This window comes from Chamaea fasciata, unplaced genomic scaffold, assembly GCF_029207755.1.
Source record: "Chamaea fasciata isolate MVZ Bird 193981 ecotype frontalis unplaced genomic scaffold, bChaFas1.0.hap1 SCAF_12, whole genome shotgun sequence".
Classification (NCBI taxonomy): Eukaryota; Metazoa; Chordata; class Aves; order Passeriformes; family Sylviidae; genus Chamaea; species Chamaea fasciata.
In genome coordinates this window covers 4,528,383-4,547,716 of record NW_027094097.1, presented here as the reverse complement: position 1 = coordinate 4,547,716, position 19,334 = coordinate 4,528,383, and the positions used below count along the sequence as shown (strand labels likewise).

The 19,334-nt window shown below is 44.3% G+C and overlaps 1 protein-coding gene across 1 annotated transcript in view; it reads right to left on the bottom strand.

Annotated features, from left to right (window-relative positions):
* Positions 1-19,189, bottom strand: part of TENT4B (terminal nucleotidyltransferase 4B) — a 40,607-nt gene extending 21,418 nt beyond the window's left edge. Inside the window, exon 1 of the mRNA XM_066194268.1 lies at positions 18,581-19,189. Coding sequence (XP_066050365.1) covers positions 18,581-19,122 — 542 coding nt within the window. The 5' untranslated portion in view covers positions 19,123-19,189. The remainder of the gene's footprint in view (positions 1-18,580) is intronic.
* Positions 19,190-19,334: the final 145 nt, after the last annotated feature.

Below are 19,334 nucleotides of genomic sequence, written 5' to 3'. Positions count from 1 at the left end.
ATCCATATTTCCCTGCCCAATAACAGGCTGCTGCCAAGAAATAAGGGAATGATTAATTAAAGCCAAGACAAACAGAAGTAGGCACACGTGGATTTCAGTGCAGTACAACATGACTTAGAGGCGTGACTCCAATTAATGTGGAATTAACTCATGCTGTATTGAAAATGAAAACTCAAGGTTATTCACTGTCTTAATCAACATCTATTATAGTCGCTGTTTTTCAAAACAATTTGTTAGGATTAATGGAGTCTGTTTACGAAAGTCTCTAGTGAAATTTTCTATATTTAGCCAAAATGAAGATCAAAGAGACTGAGATGTTCTTTTTGGCATCATAACAGTATTTTATTATTTAATACCATTACATTCATCTGTAATTTAAGATAAAAGTCCTTAAAAGGAGACTTGTTTATAGAAGGAAATAACACTGTAATAAAGCTGATTTCACTACTGAAAGATATTTCATTTGGCTCTATAGTCATACTGAAGCATACCCAAAACATACTTAGGATGCATGGAGAGAATTCTCTGCCATGCAGAAGAGCATTAGTTTGCTGGTTTTGTTACAGCAAATAGGAGTAAACAGGTCTTTGCCCTGTACTTCAGGAAATCTTAACACACAGGGGAAAGAAAAAGTTTTCTTACGCTTCTTCTAAACAGGTTTTAAAATGAAGTTCTACCTGCATCATACTCTTTTCGAGTCTAGAAAGCTGATTCTATCAGAATTTCACAGAGAGAACAATTATAGAGAAGCCACTCGATTTAATTTCACATTCACCTGAGAGGGACAGTGATACATCATTAAAAAATAAACTATGGCTGCAGAAGTTGTAATCACAAGAATGACTTCCTACGGTAACAGCACTGAATAGCTCCATGAAGAACACAGGACCGGGAGACTCAAGCCTTTCAGGTGAAAAGTTGCAGATTTTGTGAGGTGCAAGTACCAGGGAACATAGTGCATTACATTAGTTTCTTAGTTTAATCACAACTTACTTTACTTTGTAGCACAACTTGTGGGCTCTAAATGTACAACTCAGGAATCTCAAGCTCCTTTATATAAGATGTTGTTCTGGAGTATGAATCTTGCCGCACGTCTGACAATCAATTAAAAAATAATCCCACATGAACAAAATGTCATTTCTGTTTGAGATGCAGAGCACACAGATAATGTGGCCAAGCACAACACTTGATGTGCGCGCTTCAAGTACCTGACACCTAAACCAGCACAACTCTCCTGCTGCAAGTCCAGAACTGGAACCAAGAATTACACTGGGAGTTTCACACTATGAAACACAACCGGAGATACTACAAGTGTCACTTCCCTGCACTCAGATCTGGACGCAGAATAAATGAGCAGCCCACCATCCTCACGGATTGTGGCAGCCTGGAGGGAGCCAGCCTGACTGAACCAGTACCCAGGGCTCGACAGTCACCAGTGACTCCTGCCCCGGGTGGGACCATTCATTCCTTCAGCCCCCACTGAGCCGAGCAGCTGAGCAGCCAAGCCCAGTCCTGCTAAAGCACAGCAGCCAGCGACGTCAAGATCATTCTGACCCATTTTGCTTAATCACAGTGTCAATATGCTGTATTATAGTAACCAGAATAATTGGTTTTAATTGAAAAAATTCCTACTTGGGTCATTCTGGAATTGTGCTATACTTCCACTTTCCTCTGGCTCTTCTTTATTCTTCATTTCACAGGAGAAATTACGCAGGCATGCATGTTCTTATTTCTCTCATCAGGGCGTTACCCATGGCTTCTGCTCCAACTGTTCAAAATTCTGCTCATCCATCCCAAAGAGCTTCTCTGCCTTGGGCTTATATATTCCTTTGCACACAAAAGGCTATTTGCAACGTCACTGAAGATAATTTAAAACAGTGGATATCAACTACACTCAAAAAAACCCATCCGGTACTTGAGCACTACAGTTTGGTTTAGACAGGATTTCTGAAGGCAGTTTCATTTGCAGAATGATGAAAATCTAAATTATTTAGAAACTGTGTGGATGGTGGGCTGAAGCAAGCAATGAACACACAGGTGACTTTCATCTTCCCAAACTCTATCCTTTAACCTTTAAGAGTTTAAGGGATATTCGCAACATATTTAATATATGCAGGATATTTAGTCCTGCAGCACTAAATAAGCCTTTTGTATCTGAGTTTTCTTTGGATAAATAGTTCCTAAAGGATGGTGTTTCATTGCCCCAATCATCTGAAGTCCCCTCTGGACTAAAAAAAAAAAAAAAAAAATCAAAGGAAACAAGGAGCAATACTGTAGAATTTCAGGATTATAATTGTCTTTGGAGAAGAATGCGAAGGAGGAACCTGAGGCATTTTAGCCACTGAAAGAATCAATACTTAAGAATCCAAACCGCATCCATCCCTTCACTCCCAAAATGAAAGCTAGCATTGCACAGGAGAGAGAGAAACTTCAGTTTGAAACCTCCAAAAGTATTTTACTAAGAAAAAGATGGTACTGGTAAATTCTGCCAAAATTTCCTAAGTTTCATGAAGTAAACAAAGCATTTTCCCCTACAATTCATGACCTACTTGGTTCTGAAATAGTTTTGAGTAACTATTGTACTAAGGTAAACGAAAGACACAGAGAGCCCAATCCTCACTCTCCCCCTCACAATTGTACTGGGGAATTAAACACCTTCCTAAGTTAACGTTCAATTTTAACAATGATCTTCCACAAGCCTAATAAAATATTTTCTAGATTACTATTACTATCTACACGAGTTGAATAACGGAGTAGGAACAACAGCAGACACTGTAAAGATCACAAATTATTTTCCCACCTACAAACTCAGGCAAAACTAAACAGTCCTGAAGGGAACTGTAAATATGAAGCATCTGCTGAGGTCCTTTCCCTACCACCTGGGTCTCCATAGCAGACAAATCCTTTTAATATGTGCTGGCTTAAGCTACTGGAAAAAAAAAACCACTTAACTGCATTTGCAGGTGATTTAATAGGCACTTAAGTTTCATGGTGACTGACACATCGGTCCTCATAAGAAAATAAAATTATGCATAATAAAGGAAACAATTTTCAAAAGCCTCAGAGACTTTGACCATCAATTTTTTATATCCTTAGTTACTGAACCATATCAATATATTATAGGTTACATAGTAACCATATTTTGAGACACATATGCCCTGCAGGAGCTTTAAAATCAAATATCCCAAAACATGTCCGTAATAGCAACTTGACAAAACCAGGAAAGCTTAAGGACCTGAGTTTTTGATATTACACATTTTTTTTCCTCAGTTCACCCATTTGAATTACAGCTTCACAGACCATCTTTTCACAGTTTACCTAAAAACAGACATACAGAAAAAAAACAAGTCCTCTTGCCATATGATCGCTAAACATCACTAAAAATCAGGATATCCACTGTCTAAACAGTTTTTAAAGGTGCAAATGGAGAATTTCCCTTTGCAGACAGGTAGGCCAATGAGACCTGTAGCTGTCCCTGTCCATTACTGCCCAAGTGTTTGTTACCACTGCCTGCCTTCCCAGACACAGGGTCTGTTATAACAGGATTACACAAACCAGCCTAATCCATCCAGGGCAAAGTTAGCCAAGCTAAATCCCACCACCTTTATCGGTTCAGGTAAAGCAGCCACTTCTTCTCAGAGCTGTGGGGAGCCCAACGATGGCAAAGGGTGAAAAGATGCAAGCAGAACTCCTTCAAAGGGCAGAGCTACACCCAAGAAAACACCTCTGGCAGCTTTCAAGGTTTACCCAAGAACAGCTTGCCCTTTCTAACTAATATTTGTTGTCTGCTGAGTAATTCACAGGATTGCCTTTTAGGACCAAGGGAGAGCAAAATTTCCACCAATATGTAAATGATTCAGAAACCCTGATCTTGTTTTCAGGACTGAAGTCTTTTGGGGTTAATCTGATCATGCTGATACTGAGTTTTGAAAACATGGAGATAGTTTGTTCACTTCCACCAATTAGGGTGGACTGATTATGCCTGTTTCTTCAAAAGCTGTGGGGGAAAAAAAAGGAAAGCCACTAAATTTACACTACAAGACCTACACTTTCTATCCTGTGCAAATATTTGAAAGCCTATTTTCTTCCTCCCAATCAACACCCACTGCCCCCAAATCCCTCAAAATAATGTTGTTTTTTCCACTTATGTTCTGTCTTTTACATTAACTTATGGGTTTAAGTGCATCATAAAAGGCACTAAAATAGCACTGCTTTATGGAAAAAGCATAGTGTAGTAGAGACATTAAAACACTGGATAAAGAAGAAATGTGGACAGTTCTTTTTAATTATTTATACTGGTATCTGTATCTTTGAAGTTTTTTATTTATTTTATAGACCCACTGTTTCAATCAGCATGAGTGTTCTCTTCTTTAAACTGATTTGAGGTACTTGTAACTAAAATTCCCAAGCATATTCTTTAGTCAGGAAGAAAAGTAACAGACTCTTTTCCTAGCAAGGTAAAAGTGAACATTCTTTGTTCATAAATTTCATTGTGTGTTTTGCCTTCCCAAAACACACTTGGATGTACTAGAATTTTTCCTACAGAAATTCGTCTTTCAAGAGGGAGAAAAGTCCTACTGAATTTTAATTATGAATCAGATGCTTGAATTAGTCCTATCAGTAAGTGATTTGAAGTGTAACTCGGCAACTAATCCACTGGCTTTTAAATACAGGCCATATGCATGCTCAGTCTTGCTCTTTATTTTTACAGCATTTCCAGCAAAAACATCAAATTCCAACTGGAAAGACTGTTTTGAGAAATACCCTTACTTCCCACTGCCTTTTTGGTTTTTGGTTGTTTTTTGGTTTTTGTTTTTTTTTTTAAATCACACTGTACATAAAAACAATCTAGCTGAATCACTGCATGTGTGGGAATAACCTTCTATTTCTTCCCTGAAAAGTATTTACATATCATCCCTCCTTCCCATCTCTGTAAGCAAGTGCTGTGAGAGTCTGTTGCTTCTCTTCCCTCAAGTGATGGAAGATGCATTTTGCTAACAGAGGAATGAAAAAAAAAAAAAAAAGAGGAACTGCTACCTCAACTGATCTGAAAGAAAAAGTACTTACAAAATAAAAAGATGAAGCAGGAGAAAAAGAGTCTGTGCAGGAAAAACCAAGTGGGAAGAGCAGCAATAGGAAGAAGCTGATTTATTTCATAATGCCAAAGAGTTCAACTCTAGTAGTATCTAATTATCTTGAAACACACCAGTAATTCTAACATCTACAAAAGACAGCCACACCATTTTTCTTTAGCTCACTTGCAAAACACTGTTAGTCTGCTGGAACAGATGCACATACAGACTACACAGTTTACAACCTCATCATTTAAAATACAGAGATAAACATATATATATTTTCGAAGCCTTAAAGTGCAACTATTAGCATGCAATTTGTATATTCTGGAATTACAGCTTCAGGATAATTTTCAAACATTTAAAACCACAGAGAAGTTGAAGGTATCTTTTTTCCTACAGTGGGGAATTAGTAATTCCTCATCCTGCCAATTCCCTTTGCTTAAAAAAACACTCAAAAAGACCAAACAACAGTTTGCAAATTTGCTTTAAAACAAGAGCTGAGCAAGTAAAAGTAACTATCAGTATCAACAGTAGTTCACTTAATATTAGCTAAACTTTCCCAGTAAAACAGCAACATTTGGGTTTGTGTTAGAGCTGTAACAAAAGCTACAGCTACTAAATTACTGTAATACAGGAATAGCTCTGACCCCCTCTGAACCAGCACAACAGGTACGAGCAGGGAGTCTTAAAACAAGTAAAGGTCTATTACATCAGTTCTGCAAATCACACCAGTGGTGTTACTATTAAACCAAACCAGAAGGAAACAGCAGGTCAGGTAATCTGCCTTTGTGTCTGTCTCCATAAAGCCAGGCCGCACAGATCTTTATACAGCTCTACTATATTGCTCCTATTTTGTTAGTGTAGTAAATATTATCACATAAACAACTAATCTGTGACCTTCAGATAACTGGCACCACATGCCATCTGGGCAGAGGTGAGACTAACACACTCCCAGCAGACTGATGAGCACTGCTGCTGGATAACAGGCTTGGGAAAAAATCTCCACCTGAAAACTCTGATGGGAGCAAAAAACCCGCAGCACAGACCTTTGCCACCACATGCACAACAGCAGGTACCCAACAGGAAGCCTGGCAAGCCTTGCACAGGGTTTTCTCACGCAGAACAGAGTGAAGAAAACTCAACTTCCACACACGCAGTGAGTTCTGCCTGGCAAATATTCTTGTTTATGACTTGATTAATTATTTGACTTGAAAGATTAGTTAGCTGAAAGAATGGAGAGCAATGTAATTATTAACTCCTGTCTCCTTCCATCAGAGTAGACTTACAGTTTCAAATGTTCATTCCAAACAAGCCCACAGCAGTCCCTAAGAAGGAGGGGACAGCACCACGATGCCAGGCTTACCCTGCTCACCTCAAAGGCAAGCCACAAGGCAGTTTGAGGTCTGGGATCCCCCCGCTGCCTGGTGCTGCTGCCACACTTGGCCGCACAGATCAGTTACACACCCCAAGCGCGCTGCGCTCACTCCAGAACCCTCTGCACCTCCATCTGTGCAGCAAACCTGCTTTGAAACTGCTCACTAGGCAGGGGAACCAAGAACAGAATAAAATTCTGAACACCTCTCCTTCAGGAACACGGGATCAAACTGAAAATAATTTAATATAAAAAATATTAAGTCCAATAACTAGCCACAGTTGCAGTTCATTAATAACTTTTCAGCTACAGAATAAGAACATTTTCAAATTAAATCTGAAGTGCCAGTATTCCATCTGGAAAGTCAACGCAGATTCCCAAGCCTTTCCAGCATCTTCTTATATTCACAGTCTTTTGGATGGTGAGGGGTTTTTTTGGTTTGGTTTTTTTTTTTTAAGAGGAGGGATTTTTGCACAGCATTTTGGAACAGTCAAGGAATACAAAACTGAGCCCCAAGTTACTGTGCTAGATTTCCTATACCAGACCTATTCAAAACTTCTTATGAAAATATCTGAAGCTAGCAATTACAATTAAAACCACAAGGTTGAGTTTATAGATTAAATTTCTATTCCCTGGGCAAAAGGGAGAGTGACCCCCAAGTTACCTGTTTTGAAACAAGTTTATCACCCATTTATTACTGGTTACTGTGGTGACACTCTGCTATGGTACTAATACCTGTTTAGATGCACTGCTGTCATATCCAGACAAAATTAAAATCACAGATGTAGCTCCTCCTCTCACTTCCAAATGCTTAAAAGCAACTGCAGTGGCTGCACTTTGAAGGAGGAGGAACAATCACACCTACTATGGCAAAGGTACAAGGAACATTTCAGGTAACTTTTTACTTTGATGAATTGTTATCTTTACAGTAGGGGTGTGCACAGTGAACTATGTTCAGATTAAACAATGCAGAATTCGTTTTGGGACTCATGATGTAGTATTATGCTCCATTAAAGGAATGTATTAGAAACTCCTTGTTCATACTCTGATTTGTTCTCTGGTCCTCAGATACTCTTACTTGCAAGGCAGGATCCACAGGTACCAGAAACACCACGGGCTGGGAGCAGTAACACTGCAAGGTATTTTGGAGTCAACAGCCTCCATTTGCTCTGCTTATCATCCCAGGACAGAAAGCTACAAACAGTAACAATTAGAAAAGGACATGGCCTAAGCAGATCACAGAAAAATGTTTCCTGTGGTCACCTCTATCAGCCCAGTGATAAAGATGTAGACTTCAGAGCTTCCATATCATGAACTGCAAAAAATGCTTCTCCCTCTAACGTAGCTGATAGATCTCATCCTTCCAAGTACCTGGAGAAGTTGGTCCCTGACTAACCCTGTGGATCAAATAATGGGGTTTTATCTTCTTTGTTTCCCCTCAAGCTTCAGCTAGTATATCTGTCAGAAAACTACCAGTATAAAAATGAGAAGAGAATACTGCACTGAAACACTTCCCATGAGTCCAAAATGTTAAAAGACCAATCCATACTGAAGGATGACTTAGTAAAGATTTCACACAGCTACCGCAATTGCTGGGTTTTGCTGGGACAAAAAGACAGAAGAATCAGCACATGATGGAAAAAGGGAGACTTTAATGGTCTGACTCAGACCTAGTATCACAAAGGTGACTACTGGAACTAACTCCAGGATGGGGCTTCCCTGGCATGGCACACCCGCTCACACCATCCACATGTGCATTGACACATTTGTGCACAGTCTTCCAACAGAAGTAGCAAATGTAGAGTGAGAGGTTGTGCAGAGCTCTCAGAAACACCCTCAAGATTCATCCAACTCACTTGCTGGAACCAGTCTCTAAAAATAATTTGAAGATTATGTAAAAGTGTCCTGTGTACCTAAAAAACGAGTAGAAGATGCAGCAGTGAGCAGTTTTAAGAGAGGTATAAGAGGGCTGCTGTGAGCTCCGCAAACTGCAGAATCAACAGCAACTGAAAGAGCACGTTTCAGCATGCCTGGAGCAGGTTTGCTTCAGAGGAGCAAAGGCTGAAGTGAACTATTCCAGCATATAATGTTCAGTGACTTGCTGCCCACAGGCAAATACCACACTGCACAAAAAACAAGGGAGGAAGTTTGTTAATACAGTTAATCTCTTCTTTACTCCTAGGTACTTCTATGCCAGGAGCTGACACTGTTACTAACAGCCTTTGAAACTTTATCTTTTACCAACTCTTATGGGCCCTGCCACATTTGTCCAGGCTGTAACAACAGCAGCTACAGAAGATCACTGGTTAGTTCAAATTTAGATAGAAAAACAATGCAAATGATGTACAATGTAATCACAAGAGAGCAAAAGAAGCAGGATTGTACTGTCCTTTCTGCCTCATCTAAAAACTATCCCAGAAGAAGCAATCTAACAGCTTGATGAGGCAAACTCCTCTTCCACCTGATGTTGGAGGCAGAGGTACACGAAAAGAAGCTGCTTACCTCAGTAACAAATTAGTTCTTCAAGGCAAAAATCAACATGAAAATTTTCTCATGTGAGTACCTGCCAAGTATGACTACTACAGTAGTCATTCCCCGTGGATGAATGAGTGTAAGATACTGAGTCTGAAGCACAACCAGAAGGCTGAGTATATAGAAGATCCTCAAACATTTGAGTTGAATCACCCAACTGGAGAGTGTGACAGAACAAAGCAAAAATTAAATAAAATTAACCTTAGGACCTAATCTTTTTCAGCCTGACCCAGTACTATGACCTAAGACTGTGATCTGCAATCATGACCATTATTCAGATCAAGACAGTTCCTTCACCACACTATGTTTAACTCACTACTTTAACTGGCAGCTGTGGAAAGCTTGCCAACCAGGAATGCCTCTGAATACATAAGAGATAAAGCCAGATGCGAGGCACAAGTCCTTCACACCACTTTCAGAAACGATATGCACACTTAAGATTAAAGCCAAAATCTTACTGAGGGATAAGGGGGAGGAATGCAAATGCAGAGAAAGGAGTACACTTTTTATAACACCCCCGTTGAAATGAAACAAACAAAAAACCCTCAAAACCAGAACAAAAACCACTTGCTTTTTGTAGCACACAGGAATATATAGCTGTTCCTGAAGTAACATAGGAAGTGAACAGCTCTAAAATTAACAGTGAGAATTAAGAAAGCTTAAGAAAGTAAGTTATCACACTTCCTCAGTCTAGCTTAAACACAGCATCAAGAGGTCAGGCAGGGTCAATAAGCTTTGATTAAGGACTCCCTGTCTTCAGACTATACACACTGACTCATAACAGAAAGATCAACACCTTAGTCATCACTCAAACTACAGCACAATATTCCTGCATGCTGTATTTTAGAGGACATTTAAAGGAGGGCTTATCTATACTTAATATTTGTGACAGGTTAATGCAAGTTCTTTTAGGTGTTACTGCATCCATAAACAAAGTAATTGTAAGAAATCATGTGATACTTTCAACGGGTGTACTTAAATGTAACTGAAAGTTAACCTACACTGAGTGAAGGTGGTGAGCCAATGGTGCAACTCTTCTATACACCTCTCACTTACCATAGAATACTTCCCTCATTTCCCTGATTTGGAAGTTTCTAGAGGACTTTATTGTTGGAATTTGTCCCTTGTTATATGTTTTACTTGTAGAATCACAATACTATTTCCCCCACACTCTCAACATCTTCAATACAGTGTTGGCTACTTCTCCCATAAAAGATGACACCAACAAGACAGAAGAATGGAGGTGCACAAACACTGACTTTGATTTTATGCCTCTGCTACCATTACTGTCCAGTAAAAATGCTAAAAAATGCAATGCAAACCAAAAAAATCGCACAATGCAAGCAATACAGTATGGTGATGCAGAATATTACACCATAAAGCCTTCTCAAGCATTTGTAGCAAGGCTGTGCCTCTTTCACTGAACATCACATTGGAATAATTCAGATGTAGACGTCATACCATTGAGGATGTTATGAGACTGAGAGAGGCTGATCTGGAATGAGGGCTGCCAAATAATCTTTATCATCACCATGGGAGGAAGAAAATTAACAGATGTTGTTGAATCCCAGCATAAGACAATCCCAGCCTCAGTCAGGCAGCCAGTTCATCCGCACTCTGAGCTGCTGTGCTAGAGCTGCCCTCCCACCTGTGACCCACCCTGAGAGCTTGGCAGCCCCAAGGGACACCATCAGTGGGGCTCAATCTCACACAGATTTTATGACACAGCTTTAAGGGTCAGGAAGACAACCATCAGGGACAGGCAGTACCAGAAGACCTGTACTGAATGCAGCAACACTGATACCTTGACTGCACAACCATGATACAACACACCAGTATCACCAATACCAAGTTACCAGGAAGATTTAAACCGGCTCTGGTGATCTGTAGGAGAGAGTTTTGTACCAACCTATAAACAAGAGTTCTGCTCCCTTGATTCATGTCTGTCTCTTGTTTTGATATCCTAAATTTGTAGTATTGCCGGAAAAAATTCCTGCTGTGTTATCTATTGCCTAAAGTTACAAAATGATTAAAGTTCAAACTGCTCCTGCTACAGCTATTTGCAGCCAAGGAAAGACATCTGAAGCTCGTATCGCATTCACCAGTTTTCCTCTCTTTTTCTTGCTTATAGAAACATTTCCTTTAGCCCCCATTTCTAAGAAAAGGCACAGAAAGTAATACTCAAATACTCATGACATTTTGAGCACTCTTTGGCAGTTCATCCAAAGAGATAACTCGAAAAGACTAACACTCATAATTTAAGATTTTCCAGCATGTTCAAATAACAAATTAAGATTCTAACTGACCACTAAGAACAGCAATAACACTTACTTGCTCATAACATGCATTATGCAAGATTTTCAATGGTTGTGTTGCTCTATCACTACCACCACAACTGCTTCCCTCAACGCAACACCTAAGCTGGCCCTAGGCCACATTCTGCTCCTGCTGCCAGTTCCAACATCCAGCAAGAAGAGCATAGGAACCACTGTTCTACATCACATACAACATAAACAAAAAGCTTGGAAGCGACAGTCATCTCTGAAATTTTGGCATATGCATAATTTTGGGAGCACGTATACCATATTGAAAGATGCATTCAGAACCCCTACATGATGAGATCAATAAAAAAGAAACATTAAGTATTCCTATTATTGCCTATTCTATCATTTTAATAGTAAAGTTACGCACACAACTTCTAAAAATCACATTTAAATTTTCTAAAGTGAATTCCCAAAGCAAAAAACAGACTTTACATCTTAATTTTAAATAAATTATTAGAAATAGCCCAGGAACAAAGTTTAATATGGAGATAGTAAAAAAAAAAAATTGAAGGGGAGAAAAAAGCAATTATGTGCTCTCACGATACAGGTCTCCATCTATCCGTGTTTCTTAGGACTGACAATATGAAACAAGGCTTCCTAAAACTGACCTTATTGCTAACAGTAAGACAATTAAAAAAATAAGGCCTACAACCCCAACACAGTTTAATATAATACTAATAAAGAATCAGGGTGAACAGATCCTCCTTCTTCAATGCACAGTGCTGCGTAAAACACACAGCGGCTCTTGGGAATCAGCAAGCACACAAGAGGGAATGACACACTCTTCCTATTACTTAATATAGACATCTCCATCTACCAAAAAAAGTCTGCCAAACTTCTGTTCCTTATATAGCCACTCCAAGGTAAATAGGTATCCAAGTCCCAAACAGAAAATATGAATCGGAGAAAACAGAACAGTTCACAAGAATACATCCAGATGCTGTTTCCTTGCACAAGCAGAAATCAGCACCACTGAAGTCCTCCTTAAACTGTTTAAACAAAACATGCCAAAATGTTGGCCCTATTCCAAAATCCTGCAACTTCAAATAATACTGTTATATAATATTCACCACATATTTCTCAAAAGGTTTCATCAAACTGCCTTCAGTCTGCAACTTCATCCCTAGTAAACGTGTTTCTCTCTCCCAGCCCTTCCAAAAGAAGTAATTTCTCACGACAGGAGGCTGTGGGGAAATATCCGGTTTCACTTCCATAAAACCCAGCTGAGTGCCTCCAAGAGCTGCACAAGCTGTCACAAGGGTACTGCCAGGACAGAGCTGTGGCATGACTCAGGACAAGACAGAGAGTGACAGTGGATCTCCTCAGACGGGCACAAGGAAAGGATCTGCTCTCCAGTCATATCCGTGCATCTCCACCTCACAGCCACGGAGTGAGCACAGAGTTCTGCTCTAGGGGGCTTTTTCAGGAAGCAAGCAGGTCTGTGTCTATGGGTTTTTCTAAATAACTCCTTCTTACATGGGATATACACAGTGAATTCACCTGCAGCCTGTGTTTTAATGTGCAGGAGTTCACCAAATCCAAAACACATGCAACTATTCTAAGAGAGGATGCATGAAGAAGTCATGCACACACCTTGCTGTTTCACCAGCAGTCTGTGCACAAAGGTGTTTGTTTCACCTATATTAAGCTTTTGTGTCAAGTAATGCAACAGTAAATCAGACAACAACCCTGCATTTGATTTAAGCACTTTAAAGTATGTGATGAAAACCAACACAAATAATAAGGATTTTATCAGATTTCCCTAAGTCAGGCATTCCAGCTGGTTTTATATTTTGCTGGAGGTTCACAGACTTGCTCTGCTCACACTACACTCTACTCTCTCTGGTTTTGCTCCAGTCCACAGGGAAATCATGCTCCCATGGCTGATACCATGCAAGGGCCTAAACAGAGCTAGGGACATGCAGGGTAAGTTACCACAGGCAGACAGCCACCTTAAACTGGCTCCATGTCCTCTGGTCAGCTCACACCTGGGGCACTGGGTTTGTGTGCGCCTTAATGCACTTTGCTTCTTTCAAAAATGAGACTAAAACAACCTGAGAAGCTGACAAACTTCACATGAAAAACTCATAATGGAATTTCTGTAGCAAAGACTTATGGCCTCAAGCTGCTATTTTCTTTCCTAAAGTAGTTATGGTTTTATTTCACGGTACCCTCTGTAATCCTGGGCAACAGGCTGGGAACCCTTATATTAAATAAGCAGAAGTCTGCTCAAGTCTGTGCCAACCAGTTCAGCAGCATGGGAGTGTGTGCATGTCTGTGTGCAACCCCCTCCTGTGGGGGTCACAGGATTCTCTCTCTTTCATGGCAAAGTTTCCATCAGCACTTCAAAACGTGCATTCAGTATTTCAAAATACAGTCTTCTATCTACTCCATGTTTCTTCTCAGCAGTACACACCACAAGTTTACCTCCTTAAACTCACGCATTAACTGGGTCCTTGCCTTCAGCTGCAGATGACTGTGAAAACAGCTCCCTACAGAGTCCCAAATCCACATCTCTCTCCTTCCTGGGAACTGTGTAGCACTGGGCTCTTTCCTTTGCCACAAGAATTGCAGAAGTCTACAATAAATAGGCCAAACTTAAGTGCAAGTTTTTATTTTTGTGTTTTGTTGCATTTAAGGCTTCTTGTTTCAGCAGCTCTTTCGTCACATTTTAGCCAGGCTCAATCTAAACATGGTGAAAGCTGTAAAATAGCCATTTCAGTATCCCAAACACTTTTTCTTCCTTTCTAATTGTGACACTACTAACATTATTTACTGCTGCCCTTGGGACACACACACAGAGAGAATCCCATCCAAAACCTCCAACCCACACGTCCTCCCATATCCTGGAGTTTTGCTAACTACCCTGCCAAGGCAAACCCAATTTAACTCTTTAAAGGTATGTATTAAATCAACAGTAACACCATTCTCATGCTGTGAAACTTTTCATTCATATTCTGCATTATCTGCTCTTTTCAGAACTGCTGTCTCATGACAGTGCCCAGAGGATGGAAGACATGGAAGCCGACTCTGACTGGTGCAAAGCAACTTGCAGGCAGCACTACACAATTGATGTACAGTGATATTTCACAAGCCACCAAGTTAAGAGTGCCACAACTAAGCAGAGTACCTGTCATGCAAACACTTGCATTATTAATAGAACTGGTAGTCTGAGATCTTAGACTAAGGAAAAATATTAAAGATAGGCCAGAATACAATGTACACAACAGCATCATTAACTCCAAGGGAGCAAAAAACTCTCTCAGGTTGAATGTACTCCAACACAGGTAAATGTCAGGAAATATTGTGCATACTTCTAAAAAAATCTATCTTGAAACCAAACCCAACACTGTTGTGGTTTATTTTTTACTTGTTTGATTATCTCTTTATATGTGCACACAGCATTAACTAAGGAAGTATATTTCTCAATAATAATTTTTTAAAAACTTAGCAGACAAAATATCAAGATTTTGATTGACTGAACAGCTACTTAGCTTTCAACCAAAATCTCTATTTCAACATGTTTACCTTACCCAAATCTTTAGACAGCTAGTTACACACTGTTACGTGTTTACATAATCTGTTCAACTTGCTAAAAATTATTGGACGGGTTTTCCAGACAGCTGATCAATAAAATTGCATATTCAGAGCTGGTTTAGCACAGCCATCCGCACAAGTGACATCCTTGCACTGGAAATATGAATGCCACATGTCAGCTTTCAACTGTGTTTGCCAGCAAATATGGTCTCATCTTTCTAAAAGTGGGACAACTCCACAACTCTGTTGTATTCCAAAGAGTCAAAGTTTAAAGTGATCCATTTAACAAAATTACAGGATGGTATATCAGGAAAAGCACTGAGAGCTTTTCTAAAAGTTACTACTTTTTTACAATTTGCATTTTAACAATCAGGGAAGAAAATGATACCTGTTAACACACAAGTAATGATACAATAGCAATGCTGGCATCCTTTCTTCCCCAGTAACTGCTAGAGTGACTGAACACAATTTTGGAAATTTACATTGGAAACAACGAATTTAAAATATTTACTTCAGCAACAAGCTCATTTGCTAGGTTACAAACCTCTCTACCCATCCTTACTGCCCAGTGTGTCAAGGTGCAGACAGATGTCTCAGAACAGAGAGTTGTTAAAGAGAAGCTTGCAGTGGGGACAGAAGGCAGCACCTCAGGTCACACCACAGGCACAGGAGGCTTCACCCAGCCTTGCCAGCAGCCAGTGGGTCACACTGCAACCTTCACAGGATACAGGCATCAGCTGGGCTTTCCTAGGAAGCTTCAGTTCCTTTTAGAAATTATTTCCACAATTTTTCATTCAAGATCGTTAGCTAACAGCCTCTAAAACTTTTTATAGCTTTTTAAAAAGGAAACTTCCGTGATTTAGAAGAAGCAATGTAGGCGTGTATTTGAGAGACACTCTACCTGGTTCTGCTTTGAATAAAGGAAACAGCTGAAACAGAAGCTCAGCATCATGTAAATATATGCCACAAAGCAGACAGCCAACACACACATAGACTAAGATACCTGAGTATGTCTTGACACTGTTAATAAAACTCCACAAGAGCCTACCACTTGGAGTTTGAAACTGATTCCACCAAAATTTAACCATAGAAACCCTTTGAATACTTCGGCAAAGTTGTTGTTATTGCTATTAATCTCTTGATGAAGCTCACTCCTTTTTCACCCCATTATTATTACTATTACTCTCTTGTAGAAACTTACCCTTTTCCACCCTGTATCTTCAATACAGAAAAAAATTTATGAATTTACAAGACAGAGAGAAAGCAGAGCACTTCTAAAAAATGTTCCTCAGCCTCCAAGTAAATAAGTTACAAGGCAGAATACAACCAGAGTCCAAAAACTAACTTAAAAAATTCAGTCCTTAGTATGTTCTACACACGTTACTTTTAAGTTGTGTGAAGAAAGTTGCAGAAAGTTCCAAGGTACTGTGAGACTAAAACACTTAAAATAGCATACTTCTGTCATGTCGTTTTATGAATTATTATATCCCTAGCAGTAAAGGTAACACAGGAGCTGGCAAGGAAACAGGAAGCCAGGTGGTAAGAACTTGACTTCCAAAACGACCAGCAAATTGGAATAGTCATTTTGACAAATCGTACAGAACAGCAATTTCAGAAGGCAAAGAGGTTGTGGCTTTCCTGTGTGAGAGGGCTGAAGGACCCTTAGGTACAAGCTGAGCACACAGAAACTCATGCAACTAAATCACTACTGATTTCTAAAATGAGCTCCGCCAGGCCTTCAACTCTTACCATACGCCTCCGTCATCTAGACCCTGGAGGGTTCAAGGCAAAGGTTATGTGTTGAAAAGCATGAACTTTAAAAAAAAAAAAAAAAAATCCACAGAAGTTACCAAATGGCCTTTATCCAGGGCATCGCCCATATCAAAAGCCATCACTGTGTTCAAAAAAAGGGGAGGGCTCAAACCAGTTTCCAGGTAAACAGAAGATGGGTGACTGCCTGCCCTCTGTCTCCGTGGGCTCGTGCAATGCCAACTGCTGAGACCTAAGCTAACACAAAAACACTAATGACAAAATATTCAGCTCAGCATACATATTCCACAGCCAGAGATCCATGACAACCATTAATAACCCCACACTAAAACCCACTGCACACTATACACGCATGGAAGTTTATTTCTGAGAGCAGGTGCCTGCCTGGATGCACACCTTCTCTGTCAGGTGTCAGAAAACACACTCCCCAGGAAATTACCTAGTCTGTGCGCTTTCTTTTGACACCAGCAGATGATGGTGGTTTTTTTAAGTTCTAGTCCCTACCACGCATTTGTTCTGCAAGCAGCACAAAGCGTTCGAGGTGAGCTTAACGGCGCTGCGCAGGGCAGGCGTGCCGGCCCTGTGCCTGCCCCGACCCCAGCCCCGGCCCTGTGCCTGCCCTGCCCCGGCCCTGTGCCTGCCCTGCCCCGGCCCTGTGCCTGCCCTGCCCCGGCCCTGTGCCTGCTCTACCCCGGCCCTGTGCCTGCTCTGCCCCGGCCCTGTGCCTGCCCCGACCCTGTGCCTACTCTGCCCCGGCCCTGTGCCTGCCCTGCCCCGGCCCTGTGCCTGCCCTGCCCCGGCCCTGTGCCTGCTCTGCCCCGGCCCTGTGCCTGCTCTACCCCGGCCCTGTGCCTGCCCCGGCCCCGGCCCTGTGCCTGCCCTGCCCCGGCCCTGTGCCTGCTCTGCCCCGGCCCTGTGCCTGCTCTGCCCCGGCCCTGTGCCTGCTCTGCCCCGGCCCTGTGCCTGCCCTGCCCCGGCCCTGTGCCTGCTCTACCCCGGCCCTGTGCCTGCCCCGACCCCGGTCCCCGGCCCTGTGCCTGCCCCGACCCCGGTCCCCGGCCCTGTGCCTGCCCTGCCCCGGCCCTGTGCCTGCCCCGGCCCTGTGCCTGCCCCGGCCCCGGCCCTGTGCCTGCCCCGGCCCTGTGCCTGCCCCGGCCCTGTGCCTGCCCCGGCCCCGGCCCTGTGCCTGCCCCGGCCCTGTGCCTGCCCCGGCCCCGGCCCTGTGCCTGCCCCGGCCCTGTGCCTGCCCTGCCCCGGCCCTGTGCCTGCCCTGCCCCGGCCCTGTGCCTGCCCCCGGTCCCCGGCCCCGGCCCTGCCCCCGGTCCCCGGCCCTGTGCCTGCCCCGGCCGCACGTGCGTGAGCAGCACCCGGCGCTAGAGCAGCGACAACACGGAGCAGAGCGCGAAGCGGCGCTGACAGCGGAACGCCGTGTCCGAGGAGCCCCGGCGGCATCGGCCGACAGCGTGTAACACGTGCACGGGCGGCGGGCACAGGCGGTGACAGCAGAGGGCCGGCGGGGCTCCGGTCCCTGCGGATAGGCGTGCCCGCCCCATCAGCATGCACACGGGCACCGCCGCCGCACGCCTGTGGCCCCGGCCCCGCGGAGCCGCCGCCCCGGCGGGCGGGACGCTCGGGCCAGGGGCTGCCCCGGACAGGCCGCTCCAGCACCGGCGGGGCGTAGCTGTCACCACGGCCGGGCAGCGCCAGCCCGGCACCCACCGCCCGCCGCCCCTGCCCAACCCCGCGGACCCGGCGGGGCTCCCTGCGCCACCCGTCGGGCCCGCGCCGCGCCCCAGGTGCCGCGGCCCAGCGGCCCCTCGGCGGCCGCTGCCCGGCCCCGGCGTGCGGCCCCGGGGCGGGGAAGGACCTCGGCCCCCGCCTCCTCCTCCTCCTCCTCCTCCTCCTCCTTCTCCGGAGGCCGAGCGCGGCCCGGGCCCGGCGCCCCCCTCGCCCGCCCCGCGGACGCTCACCCCACGACTCCCTGGCTGTAGTTCCTTTTCTTCCAGGGGGTGCCGGTGTAGAGCGGCTCGGCCAGGCCGGGCTGGGCGCGGGCGGCCGGCTCGTCGGCCGGGGCGGGGGCGCGGCCCAGCAGCAGGCTGTAGTTGAGCCCGAAGGTGCTGGCCTTGTTGTCGCGCTTCCTCTTGTTGCTGGCGGCGGCGGCGGCGGCGGGCGGCGCCCCCCGCGCGGGCCGGGCCCAGGCGGCGGCCCCCGGGGGCGGCGAGGCCTGGCGGTGCCCGCGGCTGTGCGGGTTGTTGGCGCTCTCGAGCGGCAGGAAGTCGGGCGGGGGGTCGGCGCGGGGGGCGCGGTACATGCCGGGCGGGGAGGCCGGGCCGGCCGCGGCGGGGGCGCTCTGCTGCTGCTGCTGTTGCTGCTGCTGCTGCTGCTCCTGCTGCTGCTGCTGCTGCTGGAAGTAGAGGTTGCGGACCCCCTGCGTGGTCTCCCAGATCTGCATCCACAGGCGGTTCGAGGGGCCGAGCTGCTCTGGCTGGAACCAGGCTATCCGGGGATCCATCAAACGGGGACCCACCCCGGCTGATCCGCTCCCCGCGCCGCGCCGGCCGCCGCCGCCGAGACCCTGTCAGCGGGTCCCAGCGCTAATGGCGGCTCCTATAGAAGGGCAGCTCCGCGCCTGCCTGCTCGCTGCTGCCGCCGTCGCTCCACAGCCCCCGCCCCTCCTGGCGAGCGCGGCGAGGCGGGGCCGGGCCGGGAGAGCCGCCGGCACGC